Source organism: Nyctibius grandis, chromosome 7 (genome assembly GCF_013368605.1).
Source record: "Nyctibius grandis isolate bNycGra1 chromosome 7, bNycGra1.pri, whole genome shotgun sequence".
Classification (NCBI taxonomy): domain Eukaryota; kingdom Metazoa; phylum Chordata; class Aves; order Nyctibiiformes; family Nyctibiidae; genus Nyctibius; species Nyctibius grandis.
The window spans coordinates 12,071,518-12,099,402 of NC_090664.1; the positions used below are offsets into that span (position 1 = coordinate 12,071,518).

At 38.4% G+C, this 27,885-nt stretch overlaps 1 protein-coding gene across 1 annotated transcript in view; it reads left to right on the top strand.

Annotated features, from left to right (window-relative positions):
• The window catches only part of OSBPL10 (oxysterol binding protein like 10), a 124,590-nt gene that overhangs the window by 20,365 nt on the left and 76,340 nt on the right, over positions 1-27,885 (top strand). The window contains exons 2-3 of the mRNA XM_068405158.1: positions 15,054-15,229; positions 17,063-17,142. Of these exons, the coding sequence (XP_068261259.1) occupies positions 15,054-15,229; positions 17,063-17,142 (256 nt within the window). The remainder of the gene's footprint in view (positions 1-15,053; positions 15,230-17,062; positions 17,143-27,885) is intronic.

The window sequence follows — 27,885 nt, forward strand, 5'->3', positions numbered from 1 at the left end:
AGTTGTGCTTTCTAAGGGCAGCTTTTTTCACTTTGCCCAATTATGTTGATGTAACAATTTACTGAGATTTTGGGGGAACAATTGGTGTTTATTTTACACCATTGCTGTGGATTGTGGTGTAAACGTGCAAGACATTGTATTTCTGTCTAAAAGTAAGTGATTTAGAGATTAAAGGACTCATATCTGGTGTTTAACCTTTTTTTTTTTTTTTTGAACTGTTCATAAAGGAATTGTATGTATTGAGAAATACCAGAGCTACTTTATGTATTTTCTTCAATAATGTAGTTCTGGAATGGAATTGTTCACATAGATGCAAACAATTATAAGAGGATGTCTGTGCTGATTTCCTAAGTCTTCGTCTGTGGAAATGCATCAAATGTAAATCAGGTTAAATATAATTTTTGGAAGGGTTTTAGCTTCCGCAGGAATGTCGTGTTCTTTAGAGTCTCGTACCAGTAACTGGCACAGAATGAAGTATCTCTGACTTTCTTCCAAATAACAATGTTGGAAAAGCAGATTAGGAGAAGAAAATGTAAAAATTATTGCATAGTTAAGAGGAAAAAATGAACATGGCTTATCTCTCTTTGTAGGCTTTTATAATGGTTTAGTAGTTACAAATTATTTTGCATATTCCAGTTGTTGTCTGCTGATATAATTAGCATGAATATATTTTGTGGTTTGGGTCAAGCTGGTAGATGGTGTCTGAAATGACCTCCTTTGCTTTCGTGGTAGCTTGTACCAACGAAAGCTTTCATGCAACCAGAAGATGAGCCACTGTTTCACCTTCCTACTGCTGGATGAGGGAGACCCTCTCCCCCTGGTTAACCAAATTGAATGAGTTCCCACTGAGTTTGAGCACTAGAGAGGACCCAAGGGATGGATTGTGTCCATGCAGCAGGGGAGGAAGAGGAGCAGTGGTGAACCCTAAGTTTGGATGAGGTTTTACGAACAGTTGAGCTGTAGACGTGAGGTTAACTGTGCTGTGTTTTGTGAAGAAAATGTAAGATAAGTAAATGTAACCCCCACTCGGCAGTAAGCCTAGGACACCAGTTTCTGAGGGAGAGGGAAGTGATCATTTGTCTGAGTTAAGTATTAACTGAGGCCTGTTTCTGATCACTGGTTTACCACTCATGCTGCTTCTTCACTCATTTAACCATTGTAGTAGAGGTTGTGAGTCAGTGCCATCATCTGCTGTTGTTCATAATGTGGCATAGTGATACACTTATCATCTGCCATCAGTCCATCACTGAGCACAGGACTTTGGTAGGGTTGGTTGGTTGCTGCTTTGCAGGGGTGATGATATCTGTCAATGAAGTGGAGGTGAGCAGACAACGAGAAGGCATAACAGCTTTTCCTGCCACAGCATTCATTAGCGGCACTTGTGATTTGGAGCGTGCAGGTATTCAGTAATAAATGTGACTTCTAATATTTTTAAATGGTGCCTATCTGAAGTTTTTCAAGATTTGGAATGCAAAATGATGTTCTGAGAAGGCATGCACAGAAGATGGAATGCCTTTATGGACTCCTTTAGCTTCCTGTGTACCTTTGAATATTTCCCTGCTTGCTCTGCATGAATGAATCTTTGTTTATTTTCATTTATTTATTATCTTGTGGTAGTGTTTCTGGCACATTACTCTTCCAGGAAGACTAGGGAAACCTGGAACTAGTATCTCTAGGCTGGTATGACAGGAGGAGAGCATCCTAGGTGTCTCTCATATGTCACGAAGGAACAAAGAGGATGCCTTTTCTGCCCACTGGTCACCTGTAAGCATGGCAGGAGTGATATAACTAGATCTGTACACAGCACGCCTGAGGATGTTGAACATACAGCATGTAGTAGATTTGCATTGTCACTTGTAAGTTCACTTTTTCCATATACATAGGTTTTTATATTAGCAGGGGGTAAGACAGAAGTCAAGAATATGGTATAAGAGAGAAATGAATGAGAAAAAATAGTACTATAGTTATTCTTCTGTAATTGATAAAAAAACCCCAAACCTCAGACCATATACCAGCACTTACAATACTCAGTAGTGTTGGAAATAGAAAAGACCAAATGAGAATAAGAGAAGCATCAGGATTATTGTCTACAGTTTTATCCCTGCTGATAAATACAATAAAACACTATATCATTAAAATAGCCCTCAGAGAGTATGATTTAATGAGGTTTCTTGAACTGAATTTAGAGCATGTCAACAAAAGGGGGGCAACCTCCTTGCATGCTCCTCATTGCTCCTCATTCCCTCTTACTTCGCCATGCCTCTGATGTCCTATTGATTGCAGGGTAATGGAATTCAGCTTACTAAAATGACAGAAAATTAACCTGGCCAAAAAAGACGAAAAAAATCTTAAACTAAGAATATATTTGGTGTTGATATCTTTCTTGTTAAGTACTCCAGCTTCAAAGTACTCTAGTTGCATCTTTGCTGCTTCCACTGTGTGCTTGCTTAGTCTATTGAAACGATGCAGCTCTCAGGAGAAAGTGTAATGCTCTTTGTAGCTGATGTTGGCTTTTCTATCGGTCACCTAATAAACCTTGGAAGAAGTAACCAACTATTCTTTAAGGATATGTTCAAACATGTCAAAGATGTTGACAAACTATTTTTGGTGAGAAGTAGGAAAAACCCCCAATTTTCACTAACCTAATGATTAGCCTATAGTACATGTAGTCCAGTGCAGGAGAGTATTTTGCTCTGGATGGTGGCTGGAAGTCTAGCTGGTAGAGTGCTTTATTTTTGGCTGTAGTGTCAAATGATTCTTCAGATTTCTGTTTACTTAGTTTTAGGTAAATTTACTGAAAACCTTTTGGCACATCCTGTTGCCAGGCTGTTCTGCTTGTCTGTTCCTTCATCCCTCCATTTTCTCTATAAATTTTCCCTCGCTTGTTGGCAGCAGAGTGGTCATAGTAAAACTGAGGTTCTGTCTCCAGAAACCATGACATGTGTGAGTGCTCTAATTAATTTTCAGCAACACCTTTCTATTGAAAACTTTTAGGTTGGTGACATCTTTTTATTAAGAGAGTTTATGAATCCTATCTAACCTTTTATATTTCATGTTTAATAATTAAAAATGAGGGAAGAGCTAAGTAACAGTGAAGACAGTTCTGTGATATAGGTATTTTGTTCAATAATTACTATATACAAAATAGTGCAGATTTTATAGCATAGAATTTATAATTAGCTGCATGACTTAAGGCACCTTTGACTTTGGGGTTTTTACAGTCTGTCTTAAAGCAACCTTCATTTCCATTAAGTAGTAAAAATGAATTGGAAAGAACTTCAGCGACCAATTTGCTTGCATTGACATTTACTCCTTTTTATTTATATGCAGGTCAGCTCCCTGAAGTTTCCTGATCTACCACTGCACTGTACATGTTAAGTGACAGGCTGTCACTGTTACTCATGGGACCATACTCACCTGTGAGGAACAGATTCGTTAGGATTCCCCTACATAGATAATTTCCCTGGCTTTTAACTTGGAGACATGCAGCCCAGATACTTTGGGCTGAGACAACAGACTCCTTTTGTCTGTGTAATTGGCTCAAGATATGACTTGAATGATATTCCTAATTTCTGTTCTCTTATTGTTAAATTGAGCAAAAAGCAGCACTTAAAGTAGCTGAACTGCTCTACAGCTACTCTAATTGAAGCTAGAGTAGTCTTGTAATTTGAGCTACTTCTGCTTGCAGTCTGTTTTGTGGTGTGATTACCTGAATAGTTTACCTGATATTCCCACCTGGAGGTGTTTGGGCCATACCGTGGCTTGTCATCCAGCAATTGTCTCTTCCTCAGCTTCAGCATTCGTGCTGTTTTTCAGGGTCACTCTCTGTGCCTTTGTTATTTGTTTCATTAATATTTCAGTCCCTGAAAGTATTTTATCTCCAAGTGAAATCCTAACTAACATCAGGTCTGGCATAAAAACGCAGGGTCATATTGGTTGTCTCACAGCTGAGTGCTTTTCTGTATACAGTCTGTAATTCTTGGCAGCAAAAGAGGGCTCTAAAAATGTGCAGATGTTTGTTGTATGAAGGTGCCTTCCCTAGACAGGACATCATGTCCAATAACAGTAGTGCTGGGCTGAGCTAGGGTTAATTCTTACCAGTGAGGAACAGAAGTTGTTGGAGAAGAGAGAGGAAGAGTTGAGAGGCACAAGTTAGAGAAACATAAACCAGCTTTACCTCTGCAAATAAAGGTTTGATTCATCACTGATACACCATAAGAGGGAAGTGATATGAAAGTTAGGGTGGGGCCAGTGGGAGATACTGTGTAGTAGGCACGGGGGAGAGTGTGTATGTTTACTGCTTCCTTCCTACGTTTTTTGTCCTAGTAATAGTATCTGTCTCACTTAATGTAGTTCAGAGGGCAGGCTCTAGTTGCCAGAGGTGAAGGAGAGGGATGTGGGGGTGTTTCAATTGAATAGATGGGTTTTTTTGAGCAGCTCCTTTCAAGGGTATGTTTGGGATTGCCAAAATTTAGTAGCTGCAAATTGCAGAGAATTTGGATTATGGATGATAGTATTTAGAGATAAAATTGTGATTTAGACCTGTCTGACTCACAAATTCAATGGGATGTGGTTTTCTTTAAACGCTGTTGCATGGTAGTGCTGATACAAAACCAGCAATTCCAGTCTCCCCGTGAGTGTGTGTTGTGGGGGCATTGTATTAGGTGGCTGAATTTGCTACTCTGTCATTATGTTGCATGAGAACCAGGCTGTCAAATGGATATATTTGGTTCATTTATGGTTGTTGTAATGGCAAGTACCAGAAAGACTAAGCTAAGGTGACATCTTAGTCAGTAAAGTCTCCTGCAGAATATGGCAAGTAGCAGACAGAAATCTCTGCAAAATACTGCCCTTGGTGAAATCGCACTTCATTATTGATCTCTCTTCATATATGACCTTCCTGGAAATGTGTTCTCTGTGTGTGTGCATGTCCCTAGAGACTGCTGAAAGAATAATATACAGTAATGTCAGTCACTGTTGGACTCATCAGTCGTCTGAGCAGCTGTGTTCACAGTGGCTGCATTCAGTGCTGCCTTCTTTTTGATTACTTTCCTTCAAATAGGTCTGTGGGATGCTTATATTTTAAGAAGGCCAGTCTTAGTGTGTTTAATGTATGTGGTAGAGCCGTTGGTTCAGCATTTCAGGCTTCCTGAATCTGTTATTTGGCTTGTTGGAGAGTTGTATTTTTGTTATGTTAGGCCATCTTCTAAACTGTTTGTTTCATACTGTGTTTTGTAAGTACTTTGTGGAAGGTAGGTTGATGCTAGGCACCAGGCAATTCTTGATGTGAAGTGTGCTTGCCAAACCTGTCAAATCTTATGGAACTCGTTGCAGAAAGTGTCAAGCAAAAAAAGTGACATGTTTTTATGGAAGGTCAAATATTTCTGTATTGCTTACAATTTTGGAGTGGTTTTTTGTTAGAGAAAAGAATAGGCAATAAGATTCCTGGCATGGTTGGCATTGTTCTGGGAGACATTTAGAACTTTGTGGTGATGCAGCTGTTTGCTCAGCAGCAGTTTTGACAACTGCTAATGTGAGTAGAGAGAATTACAAATATTCATATGGAAAAGCTGCTTTCATAAGCTAGATGTAATTGAATGTCTCATTTTATATATATTTTTTATTTTGGGAAAGAAACTCAAATTTTTTTCCAATTTTTACTTATCCCCCTCCATGTTTAGTTATTTTTTTGTAGGTAATTTGTTATGGTAATGAAGGCAAATGAGTCAGTTTTTCTCATTTACTTGCTACTTCTCACCTAGTTTGCTTATAGGTCCTCCTAACAGTTGTTTCTCTGGATAGACTTAAGGTACTTTCCAACTAGAATATTCCTTGACTAAGCAAAGTATGTGCATTTTACTCCTTTGCTTCGTCTTTGGATGACTAGGTGAAGTCTAAACTTCTTAATGTAAAACCTACTGTCCTGGTTTTGTGGGGATAAAGTTATAGAATCACTTTTCTGTTACATTTTGTTTCAGTTTGTGGCCAGCCGTGGGATGGTGATCAAGGCCATTAGCAGTGAAAGCCAGGGCAGCTGCCCCAGGCTGGCCCACAGGTGTATTCTGTAACATGAACGTCAGGGTCACTATAAATGGGAAGGCTGCTGGGGATGGGGGGCTCTTTGCTCTGTTCTACTCTCTCTCTTTCTCCTTCTTCTCAACGGTTACGATTCCTGGAGGGACTTGCCAGTGCTCTGTAGCTAAGTATAATTTTGTGTCTTTTGTATTATTATTGATATTTATTTTCATATTTTATTAAATCTGTTTAAATTTCAACCCACGAGTCTCCCTCCTTTTCCCAATTCCCTTTCTCGGTTGGGGGAGGGGACATTGGGTGATAGAACAACTGGCTGTTTTTTAGCCCTGGGTGCGGGCTGAGCGGAGACACCCACTTTAGCTAGATTTTGGGAAAACAGAAGAAAATGAAGAGCTTGATTTCTGATAGGTGCCTTGTTTATTGATGGGTGGTTGTTTTTTTTTTTTGCTAGTTGGGACAGACCAATAGTGCATAAAGACTTGCAGCAGAGATGCAGTTGTCAATACAGGCTCCAGAGTAGGTCTCTGTAATTTTACTTTCTCAAAGGAGGAAAGTCTTGCTCCTGGATAAGGTTGAAAGATGGGATTGAGAGAGGATAAGCCAGACAGCTCCTTCATTTTGGTGCCCAGATGACTGCAAATGACTATCCTATGGACCTGGCTTCAATGAGAACCAATTTAGCAGCAGAGTCTTGTGTCATACAGAGCGCTGCCTTCCCCTCAGATGCAGAATGGAGTTGGTGTGTTTAGTTTTCTCTTGTACTTTTCCTGTATCTTGCTTTAGAATTGCTTTGAAGTGTGTCTTTCTAAAGCTTAATGTGCTTTCATTACACACAGATTATTAGAAGTGACATGGAGGTACTGTGTTCTTGTTTTGGTTTAGATCTTGGTTGTTTTTCTTATGAAGGAAAATATATTTTCCTATCTGGAAGCTCTGGTTTTAATCTGTGACCTGAATCAAGGTGGATAAGAACACTGCCAGAATTAAGATTGCACCGGCCCATTTGTTCCCCCGATTATGTCACTGCTTGCCTTTTCTCTCTGCTCTGCAATACAGAACTTGGAGTCTGCTTAATTATTAATAGTAGTGAATTTAGAGCAAATAAAAAGGAAGGTGGCAAGGACTACTAAATGACACAAAGTAGCACTGGGCAGCCAGCCAGTTTGGTGGGCTGTGAGCAGTAAGAACTGTTTATGGTATCAGCCTCGCCTGTGTACCTTTTGTTTATGTGTTTGCCTCTAAATTGCCATTGTCACCCCTCGATGTGGCCATGTTGTGCTAAAGCATAGATTAGTGTGATGAATGTACTTTGCCACAAACCTGTGTGAATTCTAAGCCTGATAGGTAAAAATGGATATATTATTTTTAAGCCCATTTTCCTCCCTCAGTCCTAAAAAGCAACCCCTAAGCAACTATATTTGAAGTTAGAAAACTAATGTTAATGTTTATCCTTACTGTAGTCTCTTTACTTAAATAAAATTTGGGCAGCATGTCTATTGCTGAATGTATAGAATTTCAGACCGTTGGAAGTAATTGGCATGGCAAGCAGAAGCTGATGAACTGGTGGGCTGGTCAGTAGCAATAGTGTCTTCTGCAGATGCTGAGAAAGAAGTGATGTTTTGGTTCATAAAGCACACTTGCTTGTAACCTTAAAGATTGACTGGGACCTGACAAAACAGGGAAGGAGATTTCTCTTAAGATTTTATTTGTGTGAGAGTTCTGTGGATGTTAGTCGTGAAGGGCAAGATGGTCAGAAACAAGCAGTCCATCTATTAGCTGTGGATAATACTTCCTCTATTTCTCATCTACATTTTAGATGTGGAACACTTCTAAAAGTATCCAGCAAATAGAGTTTGACTGATATGCAGTTATAATAATGCAGAAAAATTACTGTTTTAAAAATCCAGTTTTCATTTAGAGATGCTCAAAGTCAGTAGAGCTTTTCATGAATACTGTGATTCTTATGTTTTCTTATTTTAGAAAATGATAAATTGGGGACCTCAATGAATAAAGGATATTAAAACAGTCACTGAAGTGTAAGCATGTTCTCCCAGCCACCTGTCTTTAAATGACAACTTTAGAGACGATTTTTAATAATAAAGTCCTTGACTGTCAAATGTATATGCCATGCTTTATCTTTATTGGCATGAATAATTCCATTAATCTTATGGCTCAAGGTAAAAGGGAAAAAAAGAATTAAGCAGTTGCATAAATGTCATCTCCCAGATGGCCTAATAAGATACAGTTTCCTAAAAATGACATATTTCTATGTGACATCTCATTCAGTTACTGGAACCATAAACTTTGCTTTTCTTTGATGCAGTCGTTTACTTTCTATCCTATAATTCTTATCTAGTTTTTTTAACTACATTAAAAAAAAAAAGGAAGAGAATTATAGAATAGTTTGATTCCTTATTCTTGAAAATGTCCTCTTTTTGAGGATTATGGAATCACTGAAGAACACGTCCTGGCAGTGTCTGGAGGAAGATTGGAATGGAGTGAAAGGAAAATGTGTTTGGAAACTCAGAAATGCTGAGAAGAAAGTGGTAGAAGGAGAAGGTAGTGAAATTCTTCTGTTGGTGAGCTGCTTCTGTTCTTGAGCTAATTTGATGCTGAGATGTGTAGTAGTGGAGCATAGTATTTGTCACATTGTCTGGAACACTAAATTCAGCGGTCTGAGAAGGGGAAATACATGAATTGTTACTTTTCTAATGTGATAGGAGAGGTGACGTTGCCTATCAAGGTTTTAAATCAGGGTGAAGACTTTGTGCTGTTTCAAATCAACGTATTTTATGTGAACAATTTGCATTTTTGTGGTTAAAGCAAAATAAAAAGTAGATCATAAAGTACGTATTGTGAGACTGGTGTAGGAGAAAAGGTGTCTGTAGAAGAGCTGAAGTGTTGCTTAGAGAGAAGAACTCTCCTGTCCATCATTGAGGAAGTAACTGGGGAAAAAAAATCTCCAAAAAGCTGAAACCAAGGCTAGCCTGCTGTAGAAACCCAGCATGCCTCTGCATTCAGAAGTAGTTGCTGTGTTAGGTCATCATATAGTGAAAACCATTTTATTGTTTGGAGATTGTGGAAGATTTTGTCTTTAGTAAAAGGATTTGCCCATGCTACTGTGCAGTATTTGGGCATCCATACCAATTTTAAACAGATGAGCTCTGGGATTAGACATGGTCCAACTATGAAGCATAGATTCCTGTGTAGGCTAGTTTGTGAACCCAAGGAAGTAATTAATACAATTCTGCTTTCCAAGAGAGGTGAGTTTTTTTAGCAGATTGAGTCCATAATTGAAGATTTTACTGGGATTGCAGTTGTCCAGTTGCAGAAGTCTTTATATAAAAAAAACCTCTATCACGTTATGAATTCACACTAGAAGTTGTACAAAAGCTGGTCCAGAAAGCTGCCTGAACTGGGGAAGAAGGGTGTGGGGAGAACTAAAATCACTAGGAATGTATTACACAACAGAAAGATTTGGCAGTGCTACCTTGAAAACTTCTTGGGATTACAGAATAGTGAAAACTTATTTTCCGATGGTTAGTTTCTGAGATGGGTTCAGAAGAAGGGGAGAAAAGAAGGAAGTCATTTTAAGAGGTGTTCTGCTAGGAACATACCTTTGGGTGCACATTACAAACTTGCATCCCAGTGACAGCCTGAGGAGTGAGCAGTGCGCTGTGTTATGGATGTGCAATTTAATGTTGAAATGCCTAGAAATGTTTTGATTCTTTAAAGTTTTTTTTTTTTAAAGTATGCATTTCTACTGGAGAATATGGAAATGCTTAATTTGACTGGAAATGGGAAAATAAAAATTTTTAAATCCAGTGAGGTGAGTAAATTACATGGGAAATGTTCATATTACATGCTTCTGATATTTTTGGGTGTTTTTAAAACTTTTTTTGAATTATTTTTATTGCCTCAAACTGAGATAGTGTTGGAAGTGTCAAATTTTTTCATGGAAGACCTGTATAGCTGCTGTTCTCTGTTACAGGCTCTGGTGGTAGACCATTTTCATCTCCTACTATACTACCAGCATTTTATAATTTTTTAAACCATAGTCATTGCTTTTTCTTAAATTCTTCTTGAATGAGGAACTAATAATACATTATAATGTTATATATTATTATTACCATATAAATGCTCATATCAGTGAATGCAAAATCCAGTTAAAATAGTTTATTGGTACAGTGTTTGAGTCTCTCTCTTCCCCTCCAAGAATTCAGAGGCAACAGTTACAGTTCCTAATGTCATACTTGTTCTATTTGACTTTTTTTTGTTTAATGACTGTCAAAGTGAACGGGTAAAGCGGATGGGAATCAAACATGATGAGTGTTTAATTAAGACAGATAGCTACAGAATTGATAAGACTTAGGATTTATTCTGAGAGTGCGCTGATTTCGAAATATGGGAAGTAAAATAGAAATAAAGCGTCATCAGGCCATATTGACAAACTCATGAGTAACTTAAAAAAATGCTGGTAGCATCAGACTGTGTTGTGTTTTTGTTTTTTTTTAACTTGATAGAACAGCAATAAAATTCTAGTTCACTGAGTGTGGCTGAATGTTTTATCTTGTAATTGATATCAGTTGGTAATGCATCTGCATTTGGTTGGAATGGCAGAGGGGGAGTATCCTGGTGAATCCCAGGAGCTCGAGGGAGGCTGGTCCAGAGGAGCAGGAAGGCTGTAGTCTCTGAACGGATTTGAGATTAAAGTGAGAAATCCATTGGCCAAGACTTTTCTTTTGTGAAATCACCTGCTTTTTCTTGCCCGTAATTTTACGTGTTTACTTTGAACAGTGCTTAAGCAGTTAAAACTGCTTAAAATGTGTTTAAGTGATAAATTTTCTAGCTTACAATTAGATGGACTCTTTTAATGAACATTAATTAAAAAAAAACAAATGATGATTTTGTCCAATTTTGGAATAACAGAAAAATTTAGCTGTCTTTTGGAAGTGTCTGTCAGTAACAGTTATTTCATCGTTTCTGTATAGCAGTAATTGTACGTCTAGTATGACATAACTTGACTCTGCTACCTCCTACCTGACTGTTCTGTAAAGAGTATGTTAGTTTACATCGATGTTAATCTGTAAATTAATTACAGAAACATGACATCATGGGTAAATGTGCACTGTGTGAGGAAGGTCAGTAGAGAAATACTGGAAGAGGTGGCAAGATTAATCAGTTCTAGAGAGGTTAGTGCTGTTATTTCCCTGGTGTGCAGAACAGATGACTTCTGTTAAAAGTTAACAGTTAAAAGATATCCTTGTCCTTTTGATACAGTTACAGGGGGCTTCTAGGATGGGACGTGTACCATTCTCGCACTTCTGTTCTGCTTTATTTGTGTAATACTTTTCCATCCTCAGTTAATGAAAGAATCTCTTCTCTGTTTCTTCTGCGTTTTTGTGATGGTCTGAACTAGGTCATCACTTGGTCTGTGATACAAGAAAATGTTTTTGAAATCTGCTTCTGTTTCTTCTCTCTCTTCCTCCCCCCCGCCTCCTTTGTATGAAGTCTTGCACTGCTTAATTTGACATCTAATTCCTTATTCCTTTTACTGTCCTTTTAGCCGTTTTCAAAGTGCATTATCCCCGTGCTTCTCTTGTGAGATTATAGTTTTTTGTGCAGTTTACTCCTGTCTATCTTTTTCTGTGGTACCACTGTGTGAAAGGTGAGGAGGGGAGTTGTGCATCAAACTGTAACTCTTGAAAAGCAGATGCTTGATTCTGTGTGATATGAACGGTGTCACAGTGAGGATGACTGTGAAAAGTTCCTGAGCTCTCCAAAGTCACAGGAAAGCTATTTTGTTGACACGACCAGTTTTTGTTGGGCATTTGGGACGTACGTTTCTGTAGATAATTCTCTTTTCTCTTACAACTTTCAAAGCTGGCAGACGTAGAAACTGATTCATCCAGGACAACAAAGAAGGCAGCATACTTGAAGCGGGCGATGAGATGGCTTGCGAGAACTGGCTGCTCTTTTCTTTCTTAAGATTGCTGCTTGAGTTATACTGGGAACATGTTGCATGCTTTTACAGGCAACTAAGATGTCATCACAAGTGCTGAAAACTGAAGGTACAAGGCCAATGATAATCCGTTTTCCTGAGACTATACATAAAATAGACCATGGTGGGCTAGAAGGTCAAGTTCACCCTACTGCTGTAGCTGTGATGACAAGGATATGGAACAATGCTGTCTCCGTGTATGTGAATTTGCAGCAGTTACTGCTCTCTGAAACCAGCTGTTTGACTACAGAATACACTTTTACCAGTCCCTGGAGTAGCTTTATGGCAATGCAAAGCACATCTTTATGGAGGTTACTGTCATTCTAGGAGTGCTTTGCTGGTCTAGCATGCAAAAGTTTTCTGAGTTGAAGTGCTCATAGTATTTATGTAACTTAATAGATTCTTCTCTAATAGACTCAGAGGAACTTTTTTCCCCAAATCATTTGGTCTTGGTAGAAGAAGGAAAGATGATTTTTCTTGCCTTTTTTTTTTTTTTTTCCTGTTGTTCCTCCTTTTGTTAATTATAGAGCTGTACTGCAGTAACCACAATGATGCCTTCCAAGGTAGCGATCGATAAAAGATGGCCTGATAACAAAGGCTGAAATAAATGATTTGTACGTGAACAATAAAAGGACAATGAAATTATAATGAGAATGGCACAGGCTCAGAACAGACATCGCTGCATATAAAGCCTGTTTGCTAAACCCAAAGAGATTGCTGAAAACTTGTCAGTTGATGAAGAGAAGCACTAGCTCTAGGGTCAAGCTACTGTATTGTTTTCTCAGGGGCATGGCATCACTTCTGTCTAGTGCTCTGCTTTTTTCTCCTGAACATGTAACAGATATTCCTAAAATGGACAAGGAAAACTGAGAATGAGCAAAATTAAAATCTACTATGAAATGTGCAAGTCTGACTTTTTTTATTGTATGTTTTCCAATTCTGCTGTTTTTACCTGCAGTTAAGTGCATCATCTTCCCCTACTAAGCAACCTGATGAGAAAAAATGCTTTGTAAGTGGGAGAGCAGTATTGTAAAATCATTTAAAAGTCAAACAAAACAGGAAGGTTATGGGCTGGTGTAATACAAGTCAATAAGGTAATCTTCGGAAATTTTGGCATTTTTCCATATAGAGCCTCATTATTTTTAATGCTACCATTGAAAACATTATGGTGGTTGGCATTCAGCTTGCCATTTTTCTAGTCCTTTTTTTTGTAGTGAAGATAAACTGTAGAGGGAGGGTGAAGAGATGTGCTTCATGATTGCAGAAGGGAGGCTTTCCATTGTTTTGTGAGGGAAGGGATGCAGAGGCACTTACGGGAGATGTGGGAGATGGATTCAGGGCAGAAGTGCGGGTGTAGTGATGCACTAGCTTAAAATTCTTTGGGACAGGGTTGTTAATTTGTAATAATTCAAAGAGAATTTGATCTTTGTTCTGGTGTGGAAGTGGTGGCAGTAGAGAGTTATACATAAATGTGGCAAAGGAAGGTTGCCCAAGCAAAATGTCTGAAGCTTTATAAATCTTAGGCAATGATTGATTGCATCATGTCCAGGCTTATTTATCTTGAATAAAGAGATGAGCACACAAGAACGCCAATAAGTTCAACAGTCTGTGAAGACCATCCTGGAAATAATATGTCATGGGAAAGGTTAGAGGTGTTCTGCGTATGGCGATATTGAAAAAGGGCTAAGACAAAATGCCACTTTCAAAACAAAGTAGTGACTTGAGCAAATTTGGAGTATACAAAGCCATAGAGGTCTGAACAATCACAGTTTCTGAAATATCGTACACAAATTCATATGACCTATGCTAATCCTATCTAGAGGAACAGCAGCAAATAGTATGTGTTCCGAATGCCCATGTTAGTGGTATTAACCAGATTGTTAGGGCTGTTTCTTTAGTAGAAGCTAAGGGGGTAACCTGCATTTGTGTGATCCTCACTCTGGTCTGTTGCAAGTCATAGCAAACGGTCCTTCACGAGAGCCAAGAGGTTGCTGTCTGTCCACTCTTGGCAAAGAGTTAAAGTGTTAAATAATTGTTCTGTGTAATAACATAGACCATTTCCACAGGGAAATGGAATTTAAGATCTGTGCTGTTGTGAAAGATAGGTTTATTTGGAAAAACAAACCCCAAAAATTTATGTTGCCAACTCTTGAGACTGGCACACTAAGTTTGCAACATCTTCATTTTCATTTAGTGCACTTGAACAATGCAATTAGTTTATTTTTGTTTGTGTGATCTTGCAGTCCCAGCAGTTGGTTTATTGTGGAATGGCTTGTGTTCGTCAAAACTTTTTTTTTTTTTTTAAATCTTTGTGGTTACTGGATTTTCACAGGCTGAGTATTTCCTGATCCTAAATGTATGATCAGCAGTAAAAATGTTTTTTCCTTGTTAGAATTTGTTAGCAGAATGACCAAATAGAATTTAGACTTTACTTCTCTTTCCTCCTAATTGTTTTCTTATACATGGGTGTCCATACTTCCTACCCAGTGCTTATTGGGAACTGAATGTTCAATTCCCTTGGCCAGTTACACTCAACATCTGTATGTGAAATACTACCACAAAGATGAAAATGCTCTGGTATCTTTAATTGTGCTCATCCCTCTGCAAAAACAGTGTCACCTTTTCAAAAGGCTAGTTGTGGGGAACTAGCATGTCTTTCAAGGTTGTAATTGGAAAAAAAAAAAGAGGAGAGGCCAAAACCCCCAAAAGAAGCAGTCTGATGCTTCTTTGGTGGAACCTCTTCAGTTAAAAGCTCCTTTCCTTGCTTCTATGTCTTGCATGTGAACCTCACTGTTAGTCTGAAAGAAACATGAGTAAAAGAATAGCTCACACATGCACTTAAAAAAACAAACCTAATGATCAAAATAACAGTACCTTATAAAATTGAGTTATTACAAAAGCAACTGTAACCTTGTTTGTTTATGATTTTGATTTAAGATCAACCCGTGCTCGTTGAGTAAACGGTGAGAGACTCTTTTTAACAGTAATACTATACGATTGCAATTTCTTTGAACAGGTACTTTGTTCTGGACTTTGAGACGGGGATTCTGCAGTATTTTGTGAATGAACAAAGCAAAAACCAGAAGCCACGAGGAACCTTGTCTTTAGCTGGAGCTATAATATCACCCAGTGATGAAGTGCCACACATGTTGGTGGTCTACTCTGCTAATGGAGAGATGTATAAATTGAGAGGTACAGTGCTGCTTAAAGCGCCAGCTGAGTTATTCTCTCCCATTCCTGCTTCTACGCCTTTTCTCTCATGTCTCATTTCTCTTTTACTTCCCTATACTGTCAAAAAGCAGTACTTACACAGCTATATTGTTACATACTATATTATAAAACACAGTGGAACAGTAATCTGGAGTTACACGTGTGAATTTACAATATATAGACTTTCGGGGCTGGAAGACACCTCAAGATGCATTCTATAAGCTGTTATTGTGGCATTTGGATTGTACAGTGTTATCTTGTTTGCTTACGAAGGAAGAAGAAGCTGCTTTCATTGCTGTCCACGGCATAGCATTTCATTTCTAACATTGTACTCCCCTGCCACCATCCTGCAGATAATGTGCAGTAATGATTCTGCTGATGGGTCAGAGAAGGGAAAAATGCCAGTGGAAGACTGTTAAGATACTGTATTCTTGTCAGTCTTGGAATAATTGAATGCCCCTTTAACATAAAATTTTGCCTTGCCTTGCTCCCACATATAAGAAAGACAATATAGGGTATGTAAGAGTTACTTTGGAATTATTTATTTATTTTTATTTATTTATTTTTATTTATTTATTTTTTAAAAAGCAGTATTCTGTTTCTAAGGTATTTTCAGTATGGTTGATTATGTCCTTTCCAACCAAGATGATTCTATGATCTGGATACTTTCATGTCAAACTAGTTTATAAAGAGAAAATGATATTAAAAAAAGGGACATGTAATGCAGTATAACAAAAGTTTAAAATTATGTTAGTTGTATTCTGACCACAGTTTCTCAGTTGGCTAGCAGGACAGAGTATGCAGGACTCCCCTGTGATACAGAGTGCTGCTGTTTTATATGTAGAACTGAAACACAAGAACAAACAGGGAGAGTTTCTCTTAAAATGTTCTGGAATTTGCACAGCTAGAAATCATGGACGCTTGTGGCTTCACTGTCATGCTTTTCCCGTCACTTGAGATTATCAAATACTTACAATACGCTGCTTTTAATTTAATGAGATCTATGAATTTCATTCAAATCAGTAAATAATTTCTGTGCTGAGTCAATAACCATTGAGATACTTAAAAGCAGAGGAAGTAAGAGAAAATATTTACTGAAATTATCCACTCTGTGTTGGTATTCTTAATTAGGATTACTGTAGTAGTGTTTTGTTTTAAAAAAGAAAAACAACAAGCAAACCTCTCTTCTAAATATACTTGTTAATATTACATAGGAGCCACCAGATATAGACTGCAGAGAATCTTTTCAATAATTTTTAAAGCTGTTTTTTGAAGGTGTTTGGGGGAAATTGTGGTTTTTGTTCTTGTGTCTTTAAGTTGCATGCGAATGACACACAGGTTTAAAGAGAGATTTAGTTAAACTACATTAAAACAGAAGTACTAAAGTGTCTGGGGAACTGGTAGCTTGTCTGGTAGCTGATTGACAGCCTGAGTGTAGAGGTTTCATTGATTTGGTGTGGCCGTTCTCCTTCGCAGAGAGAGATGAGTAAAACAAAAGTGGATTAAAAATTAAAAAAAAAAAAGTCATCTTGAGGTAATTCTGCCTTTCATAATACTTGGAGGAGATCAGCTTATGAGTCTTCTTCATAGTTATCTCTTCCAACTGGCCATGCAATCTTAAGTTGAGGTTTAGATGTGTTGTACTGAAGAACTTACATATACTTAATTTGAGTAGCATAAATTAGAATTTATAGCGCATCCTAACCAATAAATAATCTCTCTCCTCCCCTTCCCCAGCCTTATCTCATTTTCTTATGCAAAAAAAAGAGTATTGGTTTATGTGTGATTCCCTGCATTTTCTTGTTTCTCTTCTAGCTGCTGATGCAAAGGAGAAACAATACTGGATAACTCAGCTTCGATCCTGTGCCAAACATCACAAGGAAGGTAATTCTAAGGTAAATAATTAAGAGGAAGAAGTAACTATTATGTTTTAAGTGGTGTAGGTGAGGAACAGCATGATCTGGATGATAGACTGGCAGCTGTAGTTAGTAGGTTGATGTTTAGAGGTTTATGAATAAAAGCAGCAAGTTGTCATTTGTCACTAACTGGAGCAGGCTTAATCAATTGGGCAATCTTAATAAATAAACATTGTCCTGTTTATGAAAAATTCATGAAGTACATTTCAGATACTGTCCATACACGGTTAATTTAGTGGCTGGATCAACAGTTTATTAATAAATACCTGTGTGATGTCCTGACTAGTATATAAAAGTGTTAACTGATATTAGTTCTATTTCATTTTATAAGATTTAATGGCTCTTATTATAGAACCTTCAGGCAGATTTTAGCAGTGGTCAGTCTTCAATTTCTTTACCAAATCTGAAGGAGTTCATCATATGAATATTTATGTTATTTATTTCTCTTTGAAGTGATGTCAGAATTTTTGTCCTCAAACAGATAAGTATTTTGGACAGGTAAAAAAAATTTGGACTTTAAAAATAGTAGAGTGATGGGTTGAGGATGTCCCCTGCCTCCAAGGAGAAATGACATGAAGCTGTTTAAATTAGAATGTGCTTTGAAAGTGGGAGGTATTAAAACCAAAACACACAAAGAAACCTATTAGAAATAAATGATTATTGTGTTTATTTTGTGTATGCTTTTGGTGTTAATACTAAGTCACTAAAAAAGAAATAAATACTGCTTTTCAGTCTTTTAAGCACTTCTATTGATATCCTTATAAGAATGAAGAAATTGCTTTCCTCATGACTAATTGCTTGCTATATTAAAAAATGCATGTAACTGCAAGCAGAATGGATTCCTCCCTGCACCAAGATGTTGAGAATATCAGTCTTAGGTTAACTGCAGTCAAAGTCTGATGCATGGCAATTAAATATGGGTTTTATATAGCTGTGGCCCAGTACTATTCACAAAAGTGCAACTCTACTTGGTCAGAATACTCTTACAGTTGCTGTTGATTTGCAGCTCAGGGACTTCCTGTGCTAGATAGAGATGGTAACTTTTTATATTCAATTGCCACCAATGAATTATTCCTCAATAAGTTTTCTGATCACTTCTTGAACCCATTTAAATGTTTAGCATCCAAAGTATATTGTGACGAGGTAGTAGAACTGTTGATCAGTATAAATGATACCAGAGACTTGTGCAATGGCATACTGATTCTTATACTTTGCTCTCTATTAAATAGTTTGCTAATATTTCTTCTTACTGGATTTGTTTTTCTGCCCTTGCCTGCTCCTGATAAATAATTCTGTAGAGATGTCTTTTTTAATACCAAAGTCTCATTCCAGAGTGGTGGTAATTGAGTTGAAGCTGATCTTTGTGTAAGTGAAATTTGGATCATTTTTCCTCCTTAGGTAAAAACTGTTGCACGCTTAGTAATAATTTATGTTCAGAGTTTTTCATACTGTCTCTCCACGTTGAGAACTCCTGCAGTAGTAGTATCTACATATTTTGATAGGCTCTGAATTAATTAGTATGTCAAGAGAAAAATCTTGGGGCTATAACAGTGAAAATGTCCAGCAATGCGTAGTGGTTCAAAAAAGGCAAATCGAACTTTAGGAATTATCAGGAAAGGAGCAGAGAACAAAACGGCAAATACTTAGACTGCTCCAACTCTGTCAAATACTTGTCTTGAATACTTTCATCAGTCCCCTTCCATTTCTGAAACGGAAACACTGGAGGAGGAAAAAGTACTTTTCATCACTTCTGTTATTGTTCTGTACAGAATGAACTATGTGTGATGAAACTTGACTACACTGGAGTCTTTTTCTGATGATGGGAAGGGAAAGGGCAAATCAGGGAAGTACAGTGTTAGTAAGTGCTCTGGAGTGGATGGATAGGAAGTATTTGCTAGCTGTTAATATCAGTATGGGGGAGCCTCAAAGTAAATGAGCTGAAAAACAGGTTCAGAGTAAAAGCAGATGAATAAACACTGGAGATTATTATGGGATGCTTTGGATGCCAAAAGTGTATATAGATTTGAAAAGTATTTGAAAGGCAAAATGTTATTAGAAAGTTTTGACTGAGTGGGAAGCTATTAAATACGACGACAGCCTCTGTCACAGAAGATCTAACACACAATGTTTAGAAACAGGAAGGGCTTAGAATGGGGAACATCTCTCTAGACTTGTTCTTGTAGTCTTGCATAGTGACCTGCTACTGCTGTGGCTTTCTTCTGGTTCCTAGACTCATTGTGCAAGAAAATAAAAGGATTTCCTTGACTGAGAGGTGTTGGGCATAGGTAACTGAGGAACCAAATGAACGATTATTTCAAACAGTACTGGTCGGTACTGGGACCAGTTCTATTCAATATATTCATTAATGACTTGGATGAGGGAATAGAGTGCACTGTCAGCAAGTTTGCTGATGACACAAAACTGGGAGGAGTGGCTGACACACCGGAAGGCTGCGCAGCCATTCAGAGAGACCTGGACAGGCTGGAGAGTTGGGCGGGGAGAAATTTAATGAAATATAACAAGGGCAAGTGTAGAGTCCTGCATCTGGGCAAGAACAACCCCATGTATGAGTACAAGTTGGGGGCAGAGCTGTTGGAGAGCAGCGTAGGGGAAAGGGACCTGGGGGTCCTAGTGGACAACAGGATGACCATGAGCCAGCAGTGTGCCCTTGTGGCCAAGAAGGCCAATGGCATCCTGGGGTGGATTAGAAGGGGTGTGGTTAGCAGGTCGAGAGAGGTTCTCCTCCCCCTCTACTCTGCCCTGGTGAGGCCGCATCTGGAATATTGTGTCCAGTTCTGGGCCCCTCAGTTCAAGAAGGACAGTGAACTGCTAGAGAGAGTCCAGCGCAGAGCCACAAAGATGATTAAGGGAGTGGAACATCTCCCTTATGAGGAGAGGCTGAGGGAGCTGGGTCTCTTTAGCTTAGAGAAGAGGAGACTGAGGGGTGATCTCATTAATGTTTATAAATATGTAAAGGGCAAGTGTCATGAGGATGGAGCCAGGCTCTTCTCAGTGACATCCCTTGACAGGACAAGGGGCAATGGGTGCAAGCTGGAACACAGGAGGTTCCACTTAAATATGAGGAAAAACTTCTTTACGGTGAGGGTGACCGACCACTGGAACAGGCTGCCCAGAGAGGTTGTGGAGTCTCCTTCTCTGGAGACATTCAAAACCCGCGTGGACGCATTCCTGTGTGATATGGTCTGGGCAATCCTTCTCCGGCAGGGGGATTGGGCTAGATGATCTTTCGAGGTCCCTTCCAATCCCTAACATTCTGTGGTTCTGTGAAACAGCAGGAGGAGGATTCTTGCATTTTTCTTAGAAGACTGATGAGTTACAGAAACTTGGCATAGGGTGCTGGACTATAGATTCATTTTGGTTGGTACAGCCAGTCATACATTTTAATTAGCTTGGATCCATTTAGTATAAAATAGAAATACTGAAGACAACAAATATTTTTCTTAGTTCTGTGTTGCAAGTCTACATCTAAAATCGGACTAGGTCACTTTTCACTTGACATGTTTGTTAGTGAAGCACTCTTAGTTCTCCACTTTTGTAAGCCACAGAGCAAATAGAGAATTTGTATCTGCTGTATTTTTAAGTTTAACAGTCCAGAAAATAAAATGTTGGGAGTTTATGTGCTTCAGGTGAGACCACTGATGACTCTGCTTCTTACTCCAGAAGTGTACTGTACTTGAAGCAATGTTGTGCTTACCTGATCCTAGGAACCTTTTTTTTTTTTTGACAAGATTTGTCTCTTGTTTTTCAATGTACTTTTTTCCTTTTTCCCCTCCTGTCTTCTCAGGGTTAGAGTATTATCTGAGAGGCAGATTTTCCCTGACTTTAGCATTGCATATAGTGCTAACTTGGATTTCAGCTACAAGTAGGTTTTAAAACTTCTCTTTGCTTTTCTCTATAAAAGCAAATGATCAAAAGCTTTAATGCTACAATGATTAGACTTTGGAGATCAGATATTGGTTACAAGGGAGTGATGCTTCACAGAGATTCCAGAAATTAGAAAAAACAAGCATTTCTAGAACTTCTTTTTTTTATTTTCCTCAAAGTTTCTTACTTCAAAACCACTGCCAGGTAAAGGAAGTGAGAACTGCTGCATTTCTTTGTGATTTTTTTTCTTTCTCTTGTAGATGAAGGTATTTTAATATAATAATTATTAGCATGGGAGTGGAAACATGCTGTTTAAAATATTTTAAATTTACATAAAATAGCATGCTGCTATTTTAGCCACCTTTTAGTTCCTTTTGTGTTGGGCTTAGGGACTGGAATGACGTCGGAAGGTCTGTAATGACGCAGAGAAGGGTGCGTGTTTGGCTTCCTTTTGCGTAATTGAGGACTTGACTAAAATCTGTATTTTTGGACTTTGTTAAAGTAGCCCTACCATTGACAGGATTGACATGATGTGATTTGTTATTCTACCAGCAGCAGGGCTGGATCTCTCTCTTCTCCACCTCTCCCCACACTTCAAGGGCTGTAGTAAGTGATAACTGCAAATTGTCTGTCTCTCATAGTGCTGTCACAAACAGGCAGATAGATACTGATGTGTTTTAAGCTTCTGGAGTTTGAACAGAATCCAAACTCTGTCTCTGCTGGGAGCAGGCATGTTTCTGCATCTGAGAAGTTGGAGCCCGAGTGTTTGCTCCGAGCTTCTTCGACAGCTTAAACTCACCTTTTCACAGGAAGAATGAGAGGCAGAAATTTCTAGCTATTTTTTTAGGAGTCGTACACTTGAGAAGGAGCTGGAATAAGAAGTGAAAAATATGCAGTGAGGGGTATGTTTTATCTTATGCAAGTGGGATATAGGTTAACTGGGGAAAAATAATAGGATAACCGGGCAAGCAGTGGGAAGGTTCACACGAATACTGGTGAAGCAACTCTTAGCTACAGGTCTTTCATATTGGAGAGAGAACGCGTTTTTGAAATCTTGAATAGATATTATTGGAAGGAGATTCATAGGAAAACATGAGAATTTGGATAAGGTTTTTCAAAGCTGAAGCTGTGTCACTGTTTCTGTGAAATATTTGTAAGAGGGCATTCCTTTTCTCTGCGCTAGATCCAGATCAGCGCTGGCTTCCTTTCTTTTTCAGAGCTACTGCCTGCTTCAAAATGCTACTGTATGGCTTGCTGTCCTTGCTGTCTTAAAAGCTGCAGCTGGGTACTGGAGTGCTGGAGGAAATTAAGCAGAGCAGTGGTTAAAAAAGAAAAAAAAAGAAGTTGTATACTAATGACTAAATTTAGTTGCATCCTAATGAATGGTCCAAAGGTGAGCTATACAGCTAACAAGTGGATGTAACACAAGCTAAGTCTGTCACTTTGTTTTAATTAAATTTTACATCTTAATGATAAAAAAGCAGTAGAAGGATAATGTTCTCTGGCAAATAATTCCCATGCTGTAAGATAGTCTTCATGTTCTGGGTATTCCCATACAAGTCTCATTTTGCTTAATTACAGATTGTTCAACCTCTACAGCATGCCAAATCACACTGTATTGGAAAAAGTCTTCTGTCTGAATAGGATTCCCATTTTTTAGACTATTCTGAGTGTATGTTATTGTACAAATTTTAATTAAAACATTAGTCAAATTGGAATTCAGTGATATGAAATGCTTCCAAGAAGAAGTAGGCTTACGCATAATTTTTGTCGTAACTTCCAAGAACAATTTTATATCCATGAATTGTCACAAGTTTGTTAGTTCTTCTGTTTCATACCCCTTTTTTCTTGACTGTTTAATGATGGTGGCTGTAAAAGTGCTACTAAAAACAAACACACGGGCTTTTTATACCAGCTTTTAATTCCAATGTATGGATCGGTTGCTGGATTGGCACATAACCCTTGTATTTCTCAGTGTGTGTCAGGAATGTGGCAGGGAACAGAACCTTTTGTCTTGTGAAGTAGCTTCTGTCTTAAATTGTACTCAGATGGTAACTTTCAGCTTAGATCTGAAAGTTAGAACGAGGAGGTAGACTCCCCCTTGTTCCAGCTTCTGGTTTGGTGTTGCACAAGTGAGCTGCTAAAAATTGGATGGTGTGGTTTCATGTTTCAGCTGAACTCATCTGCTGATTCCCTGCAGCTGTAAATGGCAGTCCAATTCCCTTCCTTCTACTGCCACCCTTTGTGTGGGTTCTGTTGTGTTTCTGCTCCTGTGGTAGCTTGGGCATCAGAAACAGAAAAAACGGCATCCTACTAAAAAGGACTTAGTTACCTGAGCAGCTCACCGCGGAATCAGATGAGCACTGATGTAGGGGAAGCTGGACTCTGCTTCCAGCAGCACCTGGTGGTAAAGCCATGCTGTCTTCTTCCTCCTGGATGGAGGATGGCTGAAATGGATCTGGCCAAAACCTAACCTTTCTCTGTTTTAGTGTGAGGCTTTGTATTTAAAGCTGAGCAAACCTGATGACTGCATGCCTCTGTGTGAGGGGCTGTCCTGGTCTCTTTCCCCTCAAGCAGTGCTGCTGGTGCCTATTATAACCATCATCCAGTCCTTCGGAAAAGGCAGTTTGGGGAGCTAAACCAGCAGAAAATTCTGTATGTGTGTCTACGACTCTGTTTCTGTTCTGGTTTAACTCCCTGAAGTGGCTCTCCATGAGGTCAAATGGGCCTCAAAGCCAGCATTGGAGAGATGGTGGAGAAAGAAGTGCAAACCTGCCTTTTTCAGTGCCAACTGCAGTAGCAGTTTAGCTATAACATGAAACAGCACCTGTAGTGATGCATGAAAGTTTGAGGTCAACACTATTATCAAATTATTATGAGGCAGACGTGTAATTTTTCTCCACAGCTGAAAGAATGTCTGTCATAGATCTTTGGCCCTTCTTCAGCTTTATCAGGTTTCTTCTTGCCTTATTAATGAATGGCCACAAAGATACCTTTAAATTTCTAAATGGATTATTCACCGTGTATTTTTAACATCTTTGTGATAAGTGTTTCCATAAAGCCAGATTAGTGAAAGTTTCAAGTCTTTGTGAGTGTTGTTTTGGTTCTTTTATCCGCATCAAACCTCTTTTCGTTTTGAACAAGTTCACCCTTCCCTCCTCTGGTGTGCTTGTCTGCTTCGTCCTCTTGTCCCTGACCTATGGAAGTCAACTAAAGAATGGTGCTTCTAATTAAAACAAACTTTGGATAATCCTCACATGGTGAGGCTGAGAAGGAAGCAGTGCTTGTCTGCAGATATGTGTGTTTGACACCTTTTTTCCTCCCTTTGGAAGCTGCATGAAGATGAGAGTTGCTCACAGCTCTCTGCTTTCAAAATCCTTCTACAGAAATGGAAAAAAAAAATCCATTTAGGGCTGAACATGAGCTTGCTCAAATGATTCTTGACAAAGAGAAGATTTTATAATGGAATGATTATCATAGTCTCTTGCTTAAAAGCAGACGCATGTATTGCCTTCCTGAAGATGATAAAGCACCATAATGTTCTGTCAGAAAAGTTAGTACCATAGATGGTGCTTTACACAAACGTGCAAAGCATATCATAAGCTGGTCCCTTTGCAATGCTGAAGTTTGAACGTTATGTTGTTTGAGTCATTTGCATTTTCATATTTGTGAATGACTATAATGTAAATTAAACAGATCTCTGTCCGTATTTTTCTTTTTTCAGTGTGTGTTTACTTAGGATGCATTGGAAAAGAAGTAGATGGGAATTAAGATACTGAATGGTGGTGTCTCAAAATCATAATTACTTTCTGATAGCATGTGACTTTTCATTGCTCTAAAGTGGCATGCAGAGATTGGTTCTGTGCTATTTATATGCAGGAGGAGTAAAGGAATGTCATTTCAGTATTTATTATTCTGTAGAAAACATCTGTGGCACAGTGCCTGTGAAAATGATGATTATCAGCCATAAACAGATATGACAATTCGCTTCAGAAATTCGTTTATTGATCTCTGGAATATTGCATTTACTTTACAAAATAAACAAAAATATTTGCTTCTGGTAAGTGGTGAAAAACACTTAAGCTTCTTTGTGAGCAGGAAGGGCAATCTCCAGAGAGGATGAGTCATGAAAACGTAAGTATAGTTGGAACTTACTGTTCTACAATTACATTATTTTAATTGTTAGGATTTTTGATGTCCAAATGGAAACGTTCATTATACGGCCTTTTTATGTTGGAGATGGACAGTCTACTAAAATAAAAATCTTAACCCAAATCTATGTTAGCTAAGCGTACTTTGGCTAGCTTCAGGTCCTAAAACCAAGATGAACACAAGTTACAAATTAATCTTTTATTAGCTTCTTTATTATTCTTTTATTAGTTTCATTTTATTAGCAGGCAAACTGTTGGAGTCATGGTAAAGTGTAGCCTCAGGAAAGAATATTTTTAATCCCTTTGGGATGCTTCAGCCTGTGGATTTCTTGACTCATTATTGGCACCATGCATTACTAATTGTTGAAGAGCTTATGTCTTCCTTTCATCAGACTTTTAAGAATATTTTTATGTATTTATTTGCAAACCAGAAAGCAGTAGGACCAAAGAAAACGAGATATGATAATAGTTAAAGGGGCTGATCAGTTATATCGGCAGCACTAGGGGTAAGAGCAGGGGATTAGGAGTAGTGATCCATGAGTTACTGTCATTGCTTTGATTTCCGGGGAGTGACTTTAATGGTTGTCGTAGTATGGTGTATAATGAGAGTGCTTTTAGCTGTGGAAAACATCACATAGGATTTAACACTTTAAAAAAAAAAAGGAAAATTTCAATCTTTGCACAGCTGTGTACCAATGCAAAAGAGATGCTTGTCATTCCCAGTGTTTAATCTGAAGAAGTTCTGCAAAAGGGGAGTCAAGTATTTGGCTGGGACGAAGGTGTTGACAATGTGTTGTAAAATTCAAAAGTGCATAAGGGGCTGAGTGTGTAGTTCCTGGAGAGGCCTCTTCTGGCAGCGGTAGGAAGAAGCTGTCAGAAGAAATTAGCTGCCGCCTCTGTCTCCTTGGATGGAACAGGCACAGTGCTCTGATGCTCTTTGTGGCTTTGAGGAGTGGAGCCCCAAGTGTATTTATTTATGACTCCCAAGTGTAAGTGGGGTTTGGTGAAAGGTGTATCATGTTAGGTGACATAATGAGGGAAATGTGAGGTGTGAGCTGCAGTCAAGGTGTCTGTTGTGATCCATGGGTCAGCTGCAGATAGTTCACTGCAGTTTGAAACACCATCTTGAGGAAAAATAGCATTGAATTGCCAAATAATATCAATGACATAGATATTAGAATATACATGCATGCATTTATGAACATGTCTCTCAAAGTGTGCAGGTTAAATGAGATTGACAGCTGTTTTTTGTGAAAGCTAACGCTCTCCTAGAATTCCTTCCTGATTCTGTGTTTAAACAGAAACAGCGCATGGATTTTTCCATATTTGTTTTATGTTACTTTTGTTATTTGCAGATCTATACCTGCCCGGCTCCTGAAAATTAAAGCATAATAAAACTTCACTTCTCACAGAATGTTGTTTTCTTTCAAGCAAAACTAATGGCTAAACTCGCTGTTTTACATTGCTGCTGTTTATCTGAGTTTTAGTATCAGTTTAACTATATGAAGGTAGCAGTCATGTACTTTTAATATTGTGATCACATGATACTAGAATGTCAATGATTCTCAGAAGATTTCATTCTGAAAACAAAATAACTTTTATTAAACTGAAAGATAAGTTGATCTTATGCTGAAAAAAAAAGAAATGATCTTGTTCTTCCTCTGCACCCTGAATTTAGTTTAGAAGTATTCTGATGCTAGTCAGTTTAAAAAAGAAACATCCGTAAGTATAGTCTGCTGTTATATACTAGGGATAGCCTTTTTCCATTTAAAAAAGGAAATTCAATCGCACCCAGTTTTCCTCATCCCCTTCCTTCTCCCAAATACCTGTTCCTCTGGCTCTTATTTTAATTGTAGTTATGTCTAAGCAACGCTCTTTCAAATGGAAGATGAATTAAAAACCTGGCAACCTTCTGTGCACTTTTGACAAATTCCAACCCCCGTGCTTTTTTTTTTTTTACCTTAGAGTCAAATCCAGTTTTTAATGCAATTGTGAATTATCAGCCAGGATGGATAGTTTTTGAATGTCTGATTCTGCAGGTACTTGTTATTATAATCTTATTAGTCATGGTAGTAAAGACTATATTCATTGCAAAACCAGAGTCAGACCATCATTCTTAGAAGTGTTTGTAAGTGTAAGTCCAGACCAATGGAGTAATGCTTATTTCTATGAGTATAGCAGCTCTTTGCACGCTGGGAATGTGATAACCCATTTTTAAACCTTCAAATGCCTGAAAAAGTCTGAAGTCTGGTTTTGTGTGGGGGTGGCAGAGGGATCATGATTATTTATTTCACTCTTCCTTCTTGGCAATGCCAGATAATCTGCCTTGTCACTTCCAGTCAGTGTAGTGGTAACATGATGCCTGACTTTAATTCCAGTGCTAGTTGGAACCTGTCCACCTTGGATTTAAAGTCTTTTAATGAAATTACCACAGAATTGCAAAGTTTGACCTGTAAGGGATAAGGAGGGAGATTGTACCCAAGTATTTTTGTGTACTTGCCAGCAGACTCGAGAGTAGTACCCCATGTCGATGGTCACTGTCTTAGCAGTTTTGAAGGCTGCCATCATTACTCGTGCAGGGTTTGTCGGAGAAGTGAAATGGTATTTCTGCCATAGGGCTGTGTATTTACTTCATTTTCTTAAAGTGCTACTAAATGTCACACTGAAGTGGTTTGTGTTTCATGAG